This window comes from Cinclus cinclus, chromosome 20 (assembly GCF_963662255.1).
Source record: "Cinclus cinclus chromosome 20, bCinCin1.1, whole genome shotgun sequence".
NCBI classification, from domain to species: domain Eukaryota; kingdom Metazoa; phylum Chordata; class Aves; order Passeriformes; family Cinclidae; genus Cinclus; species Cinclus cinclus.
In genome coordinates this window covers 4,530,940-4,550,393 of record NC_085065.1, presented here as the reverse complement: position 1 = coordinate 4,550,393, position 19,454 = coordinate 4,530,940, and the positions used below count along the sequence as shown (strand labels likewise).

General features: G+C 54.3%; 1 protein-coding gene across 1 annotated transcript in view; it reads right to left on the bottom strand.

The window, feature by feature from the left end:
• Positions 1-3,400: 3,400 nt before the first annotated feature.
• SEPTIN9 (septin 9) overlaps positions 3,401-19,454 on the bottom strand; it is a 135,977-nt gene continuing 119,923 nt past the window's right edge. Inside the window, exons 5-12 of the mRNA XM_062505955.1 lie at positions 16,063-16,191; positions 15,569-15,650; positions 14,742-14,879; positions 9,287-9,404; positions 6,928-7,023; positions 6,000-6,096; positions 4,482-4,533; positions 3,401-3,656 (exon numbers count right to left, since the gene is read on the bottom strand). Coding sequence (XP_062361939.1) covers positions 3,521-3,656; positions 4,482-4,533; positions 6,000-6,096; positions 6,928-7,023; positions 9,287-9,404; positions 14,742-14,879; positions 15,569-15,650; positions 16,063-16,191 — 848 coding nt within the window. The 3' untranslated portion in view covers positions 3,401-3,520. The remainder of the gene's footprint in view (positions 3,657-4,481; positions 4,534-5,999; positions 6,097-6,927; positions 7,024-9,286; positions 9,405-14,741; positions 14,880-15,568; positions 15,651-16,062; positions 16,192-19,454) is intronic.

The following is a 19,454-nucleotide window of genomic DNA, read 5'->3' as shown; positions in this document are numbered from 1 at the left end:
CCCTTCCCCCAGCTGGGATTTTTCCCACAGAACCACACAAGTCCCAGTTCCACCAGAGCATCTGGTGTTGTTGCTCTCCCTTCGCCAACCCCACCTCTCTGGAGCTCCCTAACATCTGGAAGCCATTCCCTGCACCATTCCCATGAAGGGACCTCCGACCCCTTGAGCTCCTCCTCTGGGCTAAACAAAAGCTGTCCTTACTGCTAAGCTGGAGAATTTTGCCTGCTTTCCCCTCTGCCCATCCACAAACCATTCCTCAATGTGTCACCAGGACAGCATCTGCCTTGAGAGCCGCAGAGCATCCTCTGTCCCCCCTCCTTCACATGCTCAGACACCAGCAATGAGGAAAACTGCAATAAAAACCCCAAATCCCAAGGCAAGAAAAATCCACAATATGGGGGGAAACTGCTGTAGATTCTTCCAGGAGCAAGGCCCATGGGCTGTGTTTGCAGTTACTACAGCTACACCTGATCTTCCCTGCTCCCTCCCTAGGAGCTTTTGTTCCGGGTCTTGCTCCGATTACAGCAGTGGGAACACCTTGACTTTGCTGCTTCTCACCCTGGAATCATTTGTGAGCTGTGGAGGTGAGGGGGATTTGGGCTAAAGCAAGCACAGAACTGCTGTGCAGCTCAAGAAATGAAGGGGTATGGATAGGGATAAGTTAGGCACTGGACAGAGGGGCCCATCACTGCACACCTCACTGGATGCCACGTGAGACGAGACAATTCACTGCACCAAAACCCAGCTGCCAGCAGAAAAGCAGAGTTAAAATGTACATGAGCCTGTCCTGTGCTCTAGAGCCCCACAGGAACCTGATCTGAGTGTTGTCCTGTTGGGCTTGTTTTTATCCAGTCCCACAGCCACAGCATCCCAGAGGGGCTGAGGCTGGAAAGGACCTCTGGAAGTCACTTGCTCCAGCCCCAGCTCAAGCAGGGTAACTTAGAGCTGGTCACCCAGGAGCGTGTCCAGGTGGCTTCTGAGTTCAACTGCTTGGGGGGAAAAATACAATAAGCATGTCAGGGAGAGATTAAAGCACTGTCCACAGAGGGGACAGTGTCAGATCTGTGACACCAGGAAAGCGTAGTTTTCAGGATTGCCAATCTTCCAAGGGAATCCCAAGGCCAACCCTGCAGTCATGAAGGGTTTTGAAGACCATCTGTCTGTGGAGCCAAAGCCACATCCATGTGAAAGACAAACTCCTGCCTGGCCTTGAACTAGGGGCAACCCACTTCTCCATAAAAACACCAGGAAGCACAGTGGGAACAGCTTCACCATGGAAGCACAGGGATGGGATCCACCTGCCTCCCTCAGGGTCAGGCTGGCTCCATCCCAAAGGTGCTCAGCAGAATCAGCTCCAGCATTTTTCAGCATACCTGGGGCACGTATCCAAGGTAGGATGAGTCTAGGGGGTCAGGAATTATCTCTCACCCTAAACAGGGCAGTTCTGGGGCTGGACTCTCCCATGACCCCAGCCCTACAGGGGCCATGCAGGAAGGATTTACACCATGGCTGGGAACAGACATTTCCAAACAAGCCTCCTTCTATTTGCATTCGAAACATTTATTTTGGGAAATACATATTAAACACTATTATTTATACAAAAACGGACTAAATTTTCATAATGCTTATAACCCCCAAAAGGCCATTTTAATAGATCTGGATGAAGGGTTTCTTCATTGTATTATTTTCTTTCTTTTTTTCCTTTCAAAAAAAAAAAAAGGTCAGATTACAAAGGAGAAAGCGGCGTGTCTTGCTTGAGATACCAACTAGAGGAAAAAAAAAAGTTTAAGATGGCATTTGCAGAAGTGCCTCACACAAGAGATTTTTCTCCCCTTTCAGTCTTTTTCTTTTTTATCACTTGAAATATATTTTTTTCAGTTAATACATTTTTTGTTGATGTTTTTGCTAAAATATAGCAAGTCAGCAAGTAGAGAGTTGCTGTTCCCCAACAGCTCCGTGGGGCTGTTGTGGAAGGAAATATGAGTGAAGGGGAGAAGGGATTCTCACAATGCATCCCCCTGCTCACACCCCTTTGGCTGCTGGGGGGGATGTGTGGGGAGACCCTGAAAACCTGGGCATCCCCAGCAAGGGGAGAGCAACCTGCTCCCTCCTCGTGGTCACCTGTGCTGAGCCAGGCTCTGTCCCCCATGGGCTCTGCAGGTGCCTTCCAGTGCTAGAGGATGGGACACGTTGCCACTTCAGTGTGTGCCCCCAAAAATGGGTGATTTGCAGGAAGTTTTTTTTCCCTTACAGAGGACTGGGAGACTGGTGGACACCAGAAAGGCAAAAGGAGCTGGGGAGAAGGGCAGGACTGCAGAGCTCTGCTCCAGGACCCCCTGCTCCTGTGTCACAGTGCTACCTAATGCTTGCAGGGTCTGTTTTACTGGGGACACACAGAAAGAGGAGGGTCTGGGGGTAGAGCAGGGGGAACAGCACCCACACCCCCTCCTCCCCAGCCCCCCCAGAGCTGCAGGGATTGGTCAGCACATGCACAGAACCCCCGCACAGGGATGCAAAACAGGAGCATTTTCCCTGGACACACATCGCACTGGGGACCAGGAAATGAAAAGGAACAGACACTGAAGAGCCTCCTCTGATGTAGAGAAAACCCCAAGAATCACAAGGGTCAGTCAGGACAACCCTCTGCCTCCCACCGCTGCTTTGCAGAGACAAAGTTCCACGCTCAGCCCCCTCAGGACAAACACACTGCGAGCCTTCAGCAGACAAAGACCCACCCAAGTGAATGACAAATAAATACACAAGTGTCCCCAGGACATCAGCCACAGCTCTGGCCCAAGGGAGAGGGAACCAGAGTCTCTACAGAGGTTCACAGGCTGCAAACAGACGAGGCAGACCCTCCCTCCCCTCTCCCACGCTATTGCAAGGTCACAGTCTGAAAAGGCACTTCTCCCAAAGCAGGTCGCTCTGCCTGGCCGGGGGTCGGTGACGGGCGAGGCGACACCTGAACACTCCCAGTTTATTGCATGTAGACAGGGTACAGGGGCTGGGTGGGGGGCTGGCAGGTCCCAGAGGGCTGCAGAGGGCTCGGAGGAGGCGCAGGACACAAGGATGGCACTGTCTTGCCCTCTTCATCCCACCGTACCTTGCTTCCGAAGGCTACGTTCACCTGCAGGAACCCTCGCCTTCAATGGACGGAGAAGAGCCCCTGCATGGAGGGGCTGGAAGGGCTCCCAGGGTACCCCAACCCCGCTGGCCCCACACATCTGCTACCCTGGGTTCAGCTGTGGGGCCAGAGCTGGAGGCAAGCGAGAGCCCAACCTCCACAGAGAGACGGTCCCCGGCCCAGGGACGCTGCTCTGGGGGCTGAACACAAAACTCACGGCACAAAGCGGGGGGAGAGCGGCCACCCCGCTCCACGTCTGGTTATTTGGTCAGTTAACATGGCAGGGGTCGGGGACCAGGGCAAGAGGGACAGTGGCAGAGGATTTATATAAAAATAAAAGGGGGAGAGGGAGAAAGAGCGAGCGTGAGCGAGCGAGGTCCTGGCTGCAAGGGACGGTTACATTTCGTTGGCCACCAGCTCTCTGTCGGCCACGCCGTTGGACAGAGAGCTCTGGCCCTCGTTCAGCCTCTTCACCCTGTAGGCTTCAAAGTGGATGTTGCTGGTAATATCCTTGATGTTCTGCATGTGTGTCCTGCAGGGAAGGGAGATGGAGCAATCACACCTTGCTGGGCACAGCTTGGCAAGCCCAGCCTCGGGCACCCCAACCACCCCCTGGTCCCTCTGTCCCCTCCTGCCTTGCTGGTTAATGGTGCCTTTAGGGCACAGGAGGGAAGTAAAGGCAGTAATGGGCACCATTACTGGGCAGCAGGAGCAGAAGCCTTCACTTGTGCTTGGGGACGCAGGACCTATGGCTGCAGAACACCCACCCAGGATGATCCGGACCCTGCCAGTCCTGGGGTGAGGTTTTGTAGCCCCACACAACTCTGCCAGCAACAGATCCCGTGTGCAGAGCTTACTTTGCAGCCAAACTGGGGAGGAGCCCAAAGCCCCTTTCTAACAAGCCCAGGGGGCTCAGCCTCCTTTGCCCCCACAGCAGGGACACTTCTTTCAAGAGGGACCAGCCAGCATCCCGACCCCATGATGATACACCAGTGGAGGGTGATGTCCTTGAACTGGGAGTGACAGCTGGCACTGGTGAGGGACCACTAGGGCCAAAAGCTGCTTGCAGGCTAGCTGCAGCCACCCTGCCAGCAAACCTGGAGTGCGTCCTGACCCCTCCTCTGCTCCTCTCCCCCCTGAACTCAGCACTGCAGCTGAGAAAAGCCCCCAGGGTGTGGGGGCCACTCCTTGCAGAGGGGCTGCAGAGTTGCAGGGGGGGCTGGGAGGGAAGGCAGGGATGGAGGGGTGAAGGGGTGGAGCAGCAGAGCAAAGCAGCAGCTGCTTCAAGCTGTGCTGGGCTGTCCCCTCTCCCTGGAGGCCAGCTGGTGACCAAAGGCTCTGGGGACAGGGCACTGACCTGATGAGGAGGTCCCGCAGGTAGGCAAACTCACAGTGTGTTGTGTTCTCCACTGGCAAGAGAAACAGAAACCCATCAGTGAGCACCCATGGCCACCACCCGGGGCAAGCAGGACCTGGGGGCTTCCCCAGCGTGTGCAGGACTCAGATGGGCACTGACACCCCACGCTCCAAGTGCAGGACTCAGGAGTCCTCTTTGCTGGAGGTCCCTGCCACAGCTCAGCCCTGGCGAGCTCTGACTGAGCATCCACAGCCCCTTCCAGTGCCCCACCAACAAGGGAGCTCCCAGCAGCACCCCCAGCACAATGCTTGGACCCCCAGCACCCCAGACAAGACAGGGGAGGGGCCATGGTGAACTTTGCAGTGTCTCCACAGAATTTTCATCTGTAGCTTGGCATAAGCATCCTGCAGCATCCCAGGCATGCTGGTGAGGGCTGCCAGGGCTGTGCAAGGACATGAACTCCTGCTGCCAAAGGCTACTGTTGGCAGAAGGAGTGCTTGCAATAGGGAAAAATCAAGGGGTGCTGCTCCACTATAACCAGTCTGACAGCTGCTATTTTACCCCTAATTTTACTCAATTTAGAGGAAGAACACCATTTTAATTTTTTTTACCCAAACAATCATGTACATAGAGTAGCAGAATCCTTTCTGTTGCAGAAGGCCTCTAAGATTGTCGAGTCCAACCATTAAACATGCAGGAATGGCAAAACAAAAACACCACTGCTGTGCAAAGGCTGCCTGTGGCCATGGTTGGGTTCTGGGGTCTCCCTGTGCTGAGGGCAGATGGCACAAGTGGAAGGTGAGGGCTTAATGAATCTCCCATAACTCAGAATGTTCAGGGACACAGCACGAGAGGGCAGCAGAGCTTCAAAATACACTGATTTTCCTGGCAGCTTTGTTAAACCATCCCTCAACACAGGATTCCTATTAAAAAGACTTGTAAATGAGAGGAACCTGTGAAGTGAAGGGGTGGAAGATGAGGGGGGTGGCACTGGAGATGAGCCAGCTGGCTGCCAGAAACCATGAACAGGGAAATGTGTAGATGTGCTGGAGCCAGGAGCTTTCATCTAGCCTTTAAACCATGACTGTCAAATGGGGGAGAAAAAAGGGAGATGCAGAGGGGAAATGGAAGAGGAAAGATATCCCACAAGGGCACCAACCAAAGGCATGGTGGAGGGTACAGACGCCAGGGGAAGGTTCTAACAGGGGCTTGAGACACAGAGATGTCACTGGTGTGCCCTCAAACCCTGCCATCAGGCAATTACTGGCCATGAGGCCCCCAGAAATGTCCACTCCAGCACTCAGCAGCTCCCCAAGACACACAAAGGCCCAGGAACCCAGCACAGGAGCATTGGCCAAGGTGTTTCCAGTCCTCAAATGCCAGGAAAATTATCTTTTTTTTGAAGGGCAGGGAAGCACCACATCAACCTCAACTCCTACTGCTCTGCTGGTTTTGGACTTTATTGCCTTCTGCCAGGGCAAGGAGATGGGCTCAGGTGGGGAAGCAAGGATGAGGTACCTTCAATGGTGCCCCACTTGGTCTTCCTCCCAAGGATTCTTCTTCCATTCACCTGGTACTCCTGGTCACTGCCCACCACTGCAAATGGGATCATTTCCTAAGGAAAGAGAAAACAAGGTTGTGATTGCTTCCTGAGAGCTCGTCAGGAAACCAAACCAGTGAGCTAAGTCCTACACCGAGCTGCTTCCAGGAGGGTTTCATGGGATGAGCTGGTTTGCCCCGATGTTCCTGAGCAGTGCTGCCTGCCAGTGCCCACAGGCAGCCCAGGACTGGGTACCAGCATCTCTTGCACATGTGTTCAGCCTAAAGCCAGTCCAAACCCAGCCTAGTCCAGTCCCTCATTGGCAGGCACCAGGTACAGATGGAGCAAAGGTGTCCCAAATCCTCCCCGGGAATTGCACCCAACATCTGGCAACTTGTGGCTAACTCATTTCCTGATCCAAGCTGGTGTCCTTGAACTTCAGAGTCCCTAAAAGATGTTTTTCTTCCTCGAATTAGTCCAATCCACTCTGCTGTGCCAAAAAATTGCTGGCTGATTCCTGTAGTACAGAATTGCTACAGCTGCAGGCAGCCTACAGGTAAAATTCCATCCCAGTACTGGGGAGGCTGCTGCCCTAGCCAGGGATGGGCAGGCACCTCTGCTCCCTGAGCCTGGGGCAGGGCAAAGGGTTGTGGACCCTCTGCTGAGGCACCTGGCAGGGATGGAGATGGGGAAGGAGTATGGACAGGACACCTACCCCACGAGCCTTTCTCACCCTCTTTCCACCCCTGCTCTGAGCACTGACAGGATCCCTGCTGCTGGACAGACCCCATGGACAGGGCACAGCAGCTTGGGGGAGAAAGCAGAGGCCTTTTGGGAGGGAACCCCCCGGACATCCCCAGCCCCTGGAGCTGCAGGGCCCGTCCCAGGCACAGCCCCTGCACTGACCCGGAACTTCTCGTTCACCAGCCGATCTTCGGGGTCCTCATCAAACTCCTTCTGGGGATACACATCGATCCCATTGGCAAGGAGATCAGCCATTATCTAGGAGGGAAGAGCAGAGGGACAGGTCAGGGACAGGCAGGCACAGGAGCTGCACTCCCACCATGGCAGCTGCTCCCAGAAGGGTCTGAGTGATGCCCACCAGTCACAGCAATGTCCAGCAGCAGCATCCTCCCTCTCCATCCTAAACACTGCCCACCTGGGGGACAGAGACCTGTGCTAACCTGCCACACACCCACCAAGAGCTTGCCCTGGAACCTCTGCAAGAGCCTGGTGCCAAGACACAGCTCTGGCAGAGAGTGAGATGAAGTTACATGAGCTGGATGCTGTTTAGGGACTGGAAAAGACAACAAGACAACCCAAGCAAAGGGGAACACAGCTGCCAGGCTTGTAACACAAAAGGTAAAAAGCTGCTCTCTGGTGCTTGTTTGCACTCCTTGGAAAAGTAACTTGATCTGAGGGGACAAGGACACAGCCTGGAAGGGCAGACTCTAAGGACTTTGCCTCTGTGCAAGGCCAAGAGATGATGAAATCTGACTCCTGAGTGGAGGCTCAGCTCACAGGGAGCTTGAAGGATCAACCTTCTACAACACTGCAAACCCCAACCCAGACTGGCAGCAGCTCCCACCACTTCCTATGGTAATAGCTCCATCTTAGTCCTAGACTGCAGGCTGGTAAAGGAGTGGATCCAGCCCAGGGGATGCCCCCAGCCGGCCTCCCACCCCCCACATTGAGTTTAGGGGAACAGCCCAACAAAGCCAACTCCAGGGAGAACATTCCACTCACTCAGCACACAGCACTGGCACCAACCCGCAGCCAGGCTGGTGCTTCACATCCCCTGCCCACCCCATCCAAACCCAAATCCTATCCCCTCTCTGAAGCAGGTACACCCCAGATGCAGAGCTCTGCTTTGGGAAGCAAACACACAGGCACACTGGAATGAGTGGAAGGCCTGTGCCCACCTGGCCCAATTTCCTGCCCTCTCGTCTGCTGGGAGCAAACACACCACGTGGCTACATGTTCTCCCTCCATCTGAAAGGATTTGGGAGGTCTGGTTATAATCAGGAAGCAATCAGAGATGGGGTGAGCTCATCCTGTGCTGAGCCAATGCAGAGCAGCAGAGTCAGGCACTGTCCCTGCTCTTCCAGCAGCTAAGGGTGCCCAGGTGACATCTGAGGTCCCAGACTGACTTTGTAGTGCCAGAGCCAGCCAGTCACCTGCAGACACAGGGATGTGTGCACTGGTAACCTCTGAATGAAGCCAGCAGCCTGCAGAAGCCACCACAGGGAGCAGATGTGGCACCATGGACCCAGCCCTGTGCCCCCTCAGCAGTTCCTCTGAACTCTGTGCAAACAGCCTGACAAGCCAAGCCAGCCCAGCCTGGGTTACTCCTCAGCTCCAGTCCCAGCCAGCCTCTAGCCAAGGAAATTGCCTGGAGAGTTTGGATTCAGCCCCCAAAACCAGACTGGGTATTTCAGTGCCTGATGCTGCTCATTAAGAACTGGGAAGGAGAGGCTCCCACACTGGTGTGGGAAGGAGCAGCTCACCCTCTCCTGCAAGGGGGCATGGAACCACCTCTGGCTAAGCTGTCATCCTGTCCATAACCAAAGGAGTGGCCCCTAAAACCACCCTTTTGGCAAGACTCTCTTTCCCTTTACTTCTCCCAGGCCAGACTCATGGATCAAGAAGTTTGGTTGTTTTCACATCTGCAGGGAATGCTGAGGCCATCACGCCTGCAGCCACATCCACTGCCCACACAAATGGATTTACAGCCCCTTACCAAACCCCCAAACGGGCCACCTCCACCTCTGAGAGCCAAGCCCATGCCTTGCTGTGGATTCAGACAGCCCCTCCTCAGCTCCCAAGCACGGGAATTTCATACCTTGCTTCCCTCTTAACTCTCGCCCAGCTGAGCTCAGCAAACACACACGTTTTTGACTGGTTCCTGTATCAGTGCACGATGCTGCAGAGGGAGGGTTTTCCAGCCCCCACGTGCATCAACCTCCCAAAATAACAGAAACTAGCCTGAAAATAACAACAACAACAACAACAAAGGAGGCAGGAGAAGCAGGCCTGGAGACGCAGAGCTCCAAACTTATCCTGCGCTGACAAAGATCCAAGAGAAACACGAGGGAAGTGCTTGGAGATCAGGCCTGCCCTGCGGCCACGCGGGATCGCTCGGAGCTGCAGCCGGAGCAAGGCGCCGGGCTCCAGCCAGGCACTGCCTGCACAGCCCTGCCAGGAGAGCCAGAGGGGGACAGGGTCACCAGGGATGGGAGCCCGGGGACAGGCAGCAGCCCCTTACCCGTTGTTTGAAGTAGTCCCTCTCCTCCAGCGTTAGCGTGTCGGCTTTGGCGATCACCGGGACGATGTTGACCACTTTGCTCAGGCGCTTCATGAACTCGATGTCCAACGGCCGGAGACTGGAAAACAGCAGGAAAAGGGGATTTGCACCCCGAGGCTGCTGCAATCCCCTGGAAAGGAGGGGCACTCAAAGAGCAGACAGAGAGGGAGTCACTTCCTTTCAGATAGGACAATTAAAGACATTTTCTTAAAAGCACAGCAGTCGGAGAGGGTTTGAAAACACTTTAAACAGTTTTTGAAAACACTTTAAACATTTCCTTTTCAAAGCCTGTGAACCCTCACAAAGCCCCGTGAAGTGGCAGAGGGCTTTTATCTCTGCACTGCCACAGAGGACTGCAGGAACTTGCCCAGAGCTCCTGGTGTCCTTGATGGAGCTGGGATGAGAGCAGGGCGATGCTGGCTGCAGGGCCAGCCCTCTGCCATGTACAAATCACACCCTGCTCCAGCTCCATCCAAGCTGTCACCAACCATCCAGGGACAGCACAACATGGAAATGGCCACAGGTGACCATCCTGCTCACACTCCCCACCGTGCTGAGCACCAGCCCGTGGTTATGCACAAGCTGGGAGTGTCTCTCACATTCATCAGCTGGGAGTAAAAAAAGCTCTGGAAATACTCCAGGGGCTCACAGAGCACAGAAGAGATGCTGCTTGTTCCAAAGGGCAAGAATGTCAGAAAATCTCTACAACAGAAGTCTCAGCAGAGGGAAGCTGCAGAGATTGCATAACCCCAGTGATCAGCGCCTGGGGAAATCCCTCCCTGCTGACAGCAGGGACACAGCTCCACTTCCACACTGCTCCACGTCCAAGGCCTGCACACTGCGATGAAGGCACCTGGCCATGATCTCCCCCCTGCTCCTTGGTCCTCCCTGAATGTGTTTTAACTGCTGGAGGTCCCAAACCAGGAGAAAATCCTCCCTAGGACACCTCTGGTTGCTGCAGGTCCCCCTCGGTGGCTCTGAAGGTGATGAAGACATGTAGCACAGCTGAGTAGGTGTTGCCATGAAAGGGAAACCTGGAGGTCCCAGGGTCCAGGATCACCTTTGGGGCAGGAGCCCGTTTGAAATGAGCCCTCACTGAAGGGCCAAGAGAGCACCCACTGCCCACACACTCAAGTCAAACCCCACCATGACCTTTCCGAGCCCTACAAAGGGCTCAGAGACCCCTGCAGACCCAGGCACAGGAGTGCAGAGGGGAAGGGACTGATCCTGCCCCTCAGCAGCCACCAGGCAGTGTCCCCATCCCACGGGGACACCTCTGCCTGGCTCCAGAACTGAGGGAGGGACATTCAGACCCAGAGAGACCCACTCAGCTCCAGCTGACCTGAAAACAGCAGCTCAAGGCTGCCCCAGAGCAGCCTGCACTGGTGACCCAGCTGACCCCTCCCCTGGTCATCCCCTCTCCCAGGGATGGAGCTGAACTGTACCAGGTGGATCTTGTCCCCACACACCAACACACACAGCCCCAAGCACATCATTAGCACACGGACAAACGAGGTCCTAACACAAACACAGGGATGCAGATCACTCTGGGCCCCAGGAAAGAGAGATTTTGGCTATTAAAGGGAAAAAAGAATAGAAAAAAACACAAGGAACCCCCCCATGGACACATCTAAGCTGACTTGCTGCTGGCAAACATTGTTTGGAGCTCTGCATAATGTATTTTCCAGACCTCCAAGGAAGCAATGCAGTAATGCTCCTCTCCCAGCAGAATTCTTTCCCCTCCTCTCTCTTTGCTATTTTCCAAACAATTTTTCTCCTCTAAAAGCTTCTTCCCCACTGAGCCTGTGTTCCTGCCTCTTTCATCAGCTTTTCCTTTAAAGACCAGGGTGCATACAGAGCAAATGCAGATGAATCCACGAGCAGGCAGACATTTGAGTTTCAGCTCAATCTACACGTTAAAGGCTCAGTTCTGATCCCTCAGATCCTTCACACATCCTGAGGATGCCACAGTGACCGTGTCCATCTGCACTCAAGCACCTCTGGCACAACTCTGTGCTCCCATGAGCTCCTGCAAGTACCTCATCCACCTCCCTGCACCACCCTGAGACCACCAATGGACTCACCAGCAGAGCAAACTGTATGTTTTCAGGGTTTTCTGAAAGTTTCTAGGTATTCTATCAACTCCTGCTAGGCAGGTAGCTCTCCTCAAAACATTAATTATGTGAAAGAAAGTGAACCTTTTCACTAAGAGCAATGCCTGCCTGTAGCTACACATCACATTCATGCGAAGACACCAAAGGAAAACACATGGATTAAGGTGGTGACAAGTGCTATTTACTCCAAGCACATCACAAAAGAGAAGGGAAGACTCAAGAAAAAAAACTGATCTATTCTCTTCCCCTTCCCCAAATGGTCCCTGATATTACTAACTTATACACATTTTGGGCTTTGCTGCGAGGGGTGGAGGAGCTCGAAGGGGAGTGGATGGGCTGGAGCAGGGGTGCAGCAGCACGGGCTCCAGCCACTCCAGCTGGTGCTGGTTGTTCCCTCATGCCCTCCTGCCCTGGGCCTGGGGGAGACTGTGCAGCTGGGCACGCCTTGCCAGGGCTGGGGACACATCATTTCTGCCACTGTGCACAGACAGGATCTCAGCACAGGCTCATTTCTGCTGGTTCCCCTGAAACTCTGTTACAGGAATCAAAATCCACAGCGAGCTGTGAAGTTATTTCCTTTTGGTTGTGCCCCAGATCAAACTAACAGCAGGAATTTGAGCTCTGTGTTAAGCAAACACCAGTGAGGACCCAGCAGCTGCCCAGCCCCATCACCTGCTCCAGGGAGCTGGTGGGCACCTGAGGGGGCAGCCAGAGGGGAAAGAGGGAGGGGGTGGCAGTTCCTGAGCCACCAGCCCTGGTAGAGGCAGGAGAGGCGATGATGAGGCCAGGCAGAGTTCCAGAGCCATTCCTGAGCTGAACAGAGCTTTGCAGGGGTCAGAGCAGGGATATTTATTGGGTGGCAGAGCCAGGCTTGTGCAGCTGCAGCTGGAAGCCCCTGCCAGCACCTTCCTCAGCCTTCACAGGCACAGTTACAAGGGAGTGTTACAGGCTGTGTGTGAACTGGATGGGCTGCAAAGCCCATCCTGAACTCCCTTGTGAACTCCCTCATGCAGCAGAAACTTCTCTGCTGATTAACCCTGGAGCTGCCTGGATGGGAGGGCCACACTGAAACAGAGCCAAGCAATCCTCTGCTCTGGCCTCCGAATCTCTACGCCAACTTTCCTTTTTTTTTCTTTTTAATCCCTCACTCCTTTTTAAATAAAAAGCAAGCTCTCACCCAGTGCCCTGGCAGGCTTAACCCAGCTGCCTGCAGCATCCACATTCACCAGCAGCAGCTCCCCAGGCAACACAAACACCCTGTGCAAGCACATCCCAGGGGGGCAGCACAAAGCACCTGGGATGGCGAGTGGAGCATGTGGATGGTGCCATGGGGGTGTGCTGGGGTTCTCTGGAGCTGGGTGACAATGTCCCCAGTGCAGGCACTTACAGCTCTACCAACCACTGTCATCCTCCCAGTCACCTCCTGGAGAAGACAGAGGCACCACAGCAAGCACCTCAATGCCCTTCCCATTCCCTGCTGCAAGGGACCACGGACCTGCTGCCTTGGCTAGGGCACAAACCTGCACCCAGCTGTATGTGACAACACCAGGACAAAGCTCCCACACAGGATCCTCAGCTACAGCACCATCACAGCAGCTCCACCCTGCAGCAGAGGTGGCCATATCACCCTGTGGATCTATGGACACTGCTGGGGAAAGCCTGTCCATGATGATAAAAAACATTATTTAGACTTCACAAGAGAGCAGAGAAGAACCCCAATGCCTCCTCGAGTTCTCAGAGAAGCAAAATTTCCTATTAACTTCCCTCTCCCAATTTAATTTCCCATTAACCTCCCCTTCCCAGCAGGGCTTGCCCCTCGGGTGGCAGGAGGGGATGGATGAGCCAGTGACAGTGGGGACAGCCCCAGCCAGGCTATCAGTGCAGGGAAACAGGATCAGCACAAGGCTCAGCAACAAAAGCCCCCAACTGCCAGGCTTGCTCGGATATTGGAAACACATGTTCACTGGAGAGAAGAAAAAAAAGCAGCTGAAAATCCACACAACTGCTGTTGGCCGGCGGGTGAGAGAAACCAGAGCACGGCTGGAGAGGCTCCACTGGGGGACACAGCAATGGAGCTCCACATCCCTGCCTGCCCTGCCAGGCACCCAGCAGGGCTCCACATCCCTGCCTGCCCTGCCAGGCACCCAACTCTCCCAATCCTCCAAGCATCAGATGTGTTTTGTAAGGGTTAAACAGCCAGAAACAGAGGAAAAACTGGAGCACAGCTAATGCTACAGGTCAGACCTGCCAAGGCAGGGGCTGCAGATCTGGGCTGAGATTAGTGGAACCAACTCATTAGACTGGCTTAAAAAATGTCATTTCCCTTTGAAACCTTCTCTGTTTTATTGTTTTCAACCATAAATGTTTCGTCAGCCCCTCTGCTCCTGATCAGTTACACAAGAGGGGCATAACTGGCCCATGCAGTCATTTTATTCCAGTGAAGGATGCATTTTTGGTCTACCCACTGACAGAAGCAAAACAAAGCCTTTTCTATTGGAATAAATCTCCACATGGGGAAGTGGAAAAGGCTGACATGAAATTCAGTGCTGGAGGCTTAAGTTTACTTTTGAAAACAGACCCAAAAACATTCCCAATGCAAACAGAGCCAGAATTGGAAGGAATTGACACAAATCAAAAGGAAACTTAGGTCTCTTTTTGTGTTGTGATACTTTAAGTCACATTTTTAAAGACATTTTAAGTGCCCCAGATTTTCAAGGTGGGCTAAGAGGGGAAAAAAAAAAAAAAACAGAAAAGGAAAAAAAATAGAGCAAAATCTGGGCCTTTTGATGTTGTCACTTGAGAAGTGCCAGAGTCAGGAGAACTCTGGGCTGAATAAACAGAATCCCACTTGCAGACTAGTCAAACAGCCTACAAAACACCCTTATGGGGTGAGGGTGTTCACTGCCTTGGAAGCACAAGGAAAACTGGCTTCTCCCTTTACAATGTCAGGGGGAAAGAAAAAAAAAACGTTCTGCTTGCAGAAGTAGCCTCTCCATCCGATTTGAGACCTGTGTCCATCCTTGCTCAAGCAAGCCAGGTGACCACAGCAAAGGCAGCAGCTCCCTGGAGCTCAGAGAGGATTTCATGGCCCTTCAGAAGAGGAAACACTGCATTTCTCTGGGGTACAGCAGCTCTGCTGTACTACTGCAAGGCCTCCAGGTGATACAGCCCTAAGGATGGCCTCAAGCTGTCCTTAAGCCCCAAAAACCCATGGGAGGATCCCAGACAGAAATGGCCTGCTGGCTGAGCTGATGGCACATGGAGAGGGAAGGCTGAGGGGGCAGGGACAGCGGGGTACGTACGAGTGGCCCGTGGCTGGGATGAAATAAATACAGCAGTGCACCCGCGTGTCAGGGATCCGCTTCTTGCGGTTAATGTTGATCTCCTCCTGCAGGTACTTCTCGTACTGGTCATTGATGAACTTCATGATGGGCTGCCAGCTGCAGAGAGAGGGGAACACAGGGTGATGTGAGAGACCTGGAGCACCCTGACCCTCCCACCTGGCCTGAGCGTGTGAAGCAGAGCCTGCAGAGCCTGGGATGCTCAGCATCTCCTAAATCACAAACCTCAGGTGTTCACTGCTTAGCAACTCCGTGCACTGCTGCAGGAGGGGATTTACTGGCTGGTTTAGACAAGCAAGTGCCTAAAAAGTGCTCCCTTCTCTCCTCCTGGACCTGGCTGTGGAGCAGCACGCTGCTGGGACCATGCCCTGGCTCTTTGCACGGTGTCATAGCACAGGAGAACGAGCAGAATCAAAGCCCACAAGCCAAGCCCAGCCCAGCTGGTGGTGGGGACAAGGTCCCTGCCACGGGCCAGCCCTGCCCAACCCAGGGGCTATCCCGCAGAGCCAGACACTGTGCCAGGGATCCTGGGCAGAGTTCAGCCTCCAGAGCCACATGAGCAAGGTCTGGGCACTGGCCCTGCTGGCACACAGCTGCTCCCAGCCACAAACAAAGGTTGTCTCATGCCTGGAACAGCAGGATGTTTGTGGCTCTCACGGGGAGCATGGCACAGCTCTGCCACCACAACAACCTCCTTCCTGCTGCCCACGGAGCAGGGGGGCACAGGGTCAGGGTGTGCTGGGGCTCTCCTGCCCTTCCCCTGCAGCCAGGGCAGAGGGACAGCTCACCAGTTCTCGTTGTTGATGTGGTCCCCAAAGCCCGGCGTGTCGATGACTGTCAGCTTCATGCGAACCCCCTTCTCCTCAATCTCTGAAAGAGAGGAAAGCTGGTGTGTGAGGAGAGTGTGGATGGCTGCTCTGGCCAAGACCAGCCTCCCAAAATCAGCTGCAGGGCTGGAGCTTACTCCCAGGAGAGAAATGCACCTTCACAGCTCCTCAGAAGCACAAATCAGCCCTCCAAAGGGATCCAGCCCCACATCCACCCTGAAACACCACCCCCACAGCCACCTCGCTGGTCCCTTCCAACACAATTAACTTAATGCTGATGAATAAATACATAACATATATTTTCTCAGCCCTGCAAGCAACTCTGGATGGTAAAAGCTCAATCAGAGAGATGAGAGTGGAGGTTTACAGAGATCCACAGTTCTGTGGGCCCCCAGAGACACAAGGCAGAGCAGAACCTAAAGCCAAGGCAGCAGGTGGGACCTGCAGAGCCTCACCGTGAGTGATGGATTTGATTTCAATGGTCTTGGGGATCCTCTCCTCAGCAGCTGGCTGTAGAGATTTCCGGCTGATCTTGGATTTGAAGAGGGTGTTGATTAACGTGGATTTCCCCAAGCCACTCTGACCTGGAAGAGAGCAGGATAACCCAGAGTCAGCACTCCCTGTTCTGTCAGGGGCCAGGGGATGGGGCTGCTGACAGACTCAGCCTGCACCGGATCTGCCAGAGGGATGGAGCAAGGGATGAGGAGCAGCTGCTGCCATGCAGCTGCCCCGAGCCAAGGAGTCCAGCCCAGCCAGGAGGAGGCTGCAGGTAGCAAAGCCCCTCCCTGGCTCCAAAGCAGCAAATAACAGCTGGTTCCCTGCATCCAGGCAAAACCCCAGCAAGCCCGAGGACAGGTAGGCAGTGCTGGGGATGTTTGAAGGGCTATGGTGATGCTCAGCAGGGACCAGGAAACCCCAGGAAAGAGCCTCCCAACCGTGCCTTCACTCTGCTGCAGTCTGCTCTGCCCAGTTCCACAGGGAAGGCTTTGGAGCAGCTTGGCAAGCCTTTATCTGGACAGGACTAACAGCAGCAACAATCCTACAAACCTCAGCCCTGCTGCATCTGCTGCTGCTTCCCTGACAGACTTGCTGCTGCATTCGGCCCAGCTGGCTGCACAGACACAGGTCCACGCCAGGAACTTCCCTGAATCCCACAAACAACAGCCCAGCAAACACATGAGATTCCACAACTTTAGAAAAACAGCTTTTAGAAAAGCATTTTCATGCTTTATATCCCAGAGCTGATGCTGATCTGTGAGGAAAGAACACGAGCAGCTCCTGACTCTACAGAAACAGCTGTCCCATGAGCTTGGAGAACAATTTTTCAACAGAATTAACTCCTCTAAACCCAGGGACCACATGTTCTGGGCCCCTTGCAAACACTGCAGAGATCCTGCACACACCATGGGAACCATGGCCAAGACATGTTACAGGTAACTATCATGGCACTGCCACCACCATGTCCCTTGTCCCACAATGTCCCTAAGCAGGGTCAGCACGGGTTTCACCCACATCCTTCAGGGTCCTGGCCCATCCAGCCTGCCAAAGCCAACTGCAGGACCAACCAGCACTGGGCATCACCTCCTGGTATCATCCCACTCCCTGATCAAACAGCAACTTTAGAGTTGAGTTTGCAACATCACCAATGGCTCCAATCCAGCACAGGAAAACTGTTTTTGACAGCCACTGTCACTGCTGGGCAGTAAGAAAAACATCGATCAGCCTGGGGGGGAAGTGCTCCCAGTCCTCTGCTGCCTAAAAACACAGGGCCAAGCACTAACAGGCCTGGAGCTGGGCATGCAGAGCCAAAACAGCTCTCACTGCACCAGTGCCCACCATTAAATGGAGCATCTGGGGAGAGGGGAAGGCTGGGTGACACACTGGGGACAGGTGAAATCAGGGTGACACACTGCCAGAGCCCCAGGCAGTGGGTCTCTGCATTCGTGTCTGTCCAAGCTCCTGGAGCTGCCCTGCCTGGAAAGGGATCAGAGGTGAGAGCCACCAGCAGCCAGGATGTGATGTCCCATTGGCACCACAGCCACAGGCTAACCTTGAGCCACTCGGGGTGCAGCTGGGGACCCTAAGGCTGTGACAGGTAGCTGAGCACAGGGCACAGCCCCCTTCCAACAGCCCTGGTTCGCAGCTCACTGCCCTTCCCACAGTGGGGAAAAAACACAGCTGAGCCTGGCCACCTCTGCTCTCCTTCCAGCCACTTTGCATGGAAAACTGAATGCAAAAGGTGTGCTTTGGGGTTTGGATTTTTTAAAGTTTAGACATTTCTCTTCATCTCTGTAACTTTAGAGAGCAAAGGACTAAGCTAACCATAGCCTGCAGCCCCCTCTCAGCTCTGGCTGGGATTGTGAAACCCCTTTGAATGGGGACCTTGCTACAATGGGGAAAAGGGTTTTCACAAAGCCCCATCACAGGGACACGGTAAGGAGTGACCCCCACATTTTGCTAACACTTTAACATGGCAGCGATGCTCAGCTCCCACCTCCCCTGCAGAACAAGTCACCTCCCTCCTCCCTGCCCTCATCTCCTGCCTGTAAGACACCGACTGGAACAATTTCAACTCAAGGACTCGCAGCTGAGGCTGGATGGGAGCAATGGAGCTAAACCCATCCCTAGGGAGGCACAGCAGGCTGAGGGCTGGCTGCTGCCCCTTCCCTGAGGTGCTGCTCCTCCTGCATCCCTCCCGCATCCTCTGGGAGGGCCAGAGCTCAACTTGTTTATGCTGCCCCGAATTCCCAGCCTGTAAACAGCCAGCCCAGTGCCTGCCAAGGGCAGAACAATGTTTTCCAGGCGCGCCGCAGCACGAGCCTTCATACCACACACAGCGCTGCCAAGGCAGAGCGTTCCTCAACGTCCCTCCCCGTCTGCACAGCACACTGCTGAGGTGCTGAGGCAGCACAGCCTGCTCCTGGAAGGATGGGAGCCTGCTCCTGGAGGGATGGGAGCTTCCTCCAGCAGGGAAATGGGAGCTCAGTACAGGTAATCTCTCTTTCAGGCTCCCAGACCAGTGCAGCTTTTCGTCTGTTTGCACAAAGAACTGGATTTGTTAAAACACCTCCCAGGAACTGGTTCTACACTGACCAGCCTTGCTGTGATTGCCCAGAGTGGGGAATCTTCCTCATAGAGGGGATGAAAGTGTCAGAGAATCCACAGAGCTTGCTGTAAAGCTACAGCCCACTGAAATCTCTAAGAGAATTAGCAAAAACTCTGGATCAGACCTTTCCACAACCCCAGGCAGATCTCCAGAATACCCAATGGGACATCCCACAGGCATCACGCCTGAAGCCTTACACAGCTCCTCCCAGGAGGATAAGGGATGTTGAGGCCCCATCACCACACCACTGGTCATCACCTGAGTTTTACTCTCCTCATCCCCCTGCAGCTCCCCTGGCAGACACAGGCAGGGAGAGCTGCTACCTGATCAGCCCAGCCCCAAGGAGCACAGCCCAGCTCACATACAGCACCAGGTCAGACAATAACAGCTGGAAAAGAGCAGAAAAGCCTCATTTCATTTCCATTCACCCTCCTGGCTGGTGTCCAACAGTGCCTGCCCAGCTCTCCAGTACACCCAGCATTTTGCAGGTCAGTGGCTGTGCCATCCCTGGCTTTGGGGGCTTGGGGGCTGCAGGAGCACAGATCCCCACAGCTGAAGCCAGAGCAGCAGTGATGCACCCAGTAGTCATTAGCTCAGGACAGCTAATGAGCAGGAGCTTGTGGGCAGCAGGATTTGGGCACATAACCCCTCAACCCTCCCTCCGTGCATGTGGACACCCCCTGGGTCACTCATTCCTGCTGTGCCATCCTGCAGGTCCCCAAAGGAGCCAAATGACTGAGC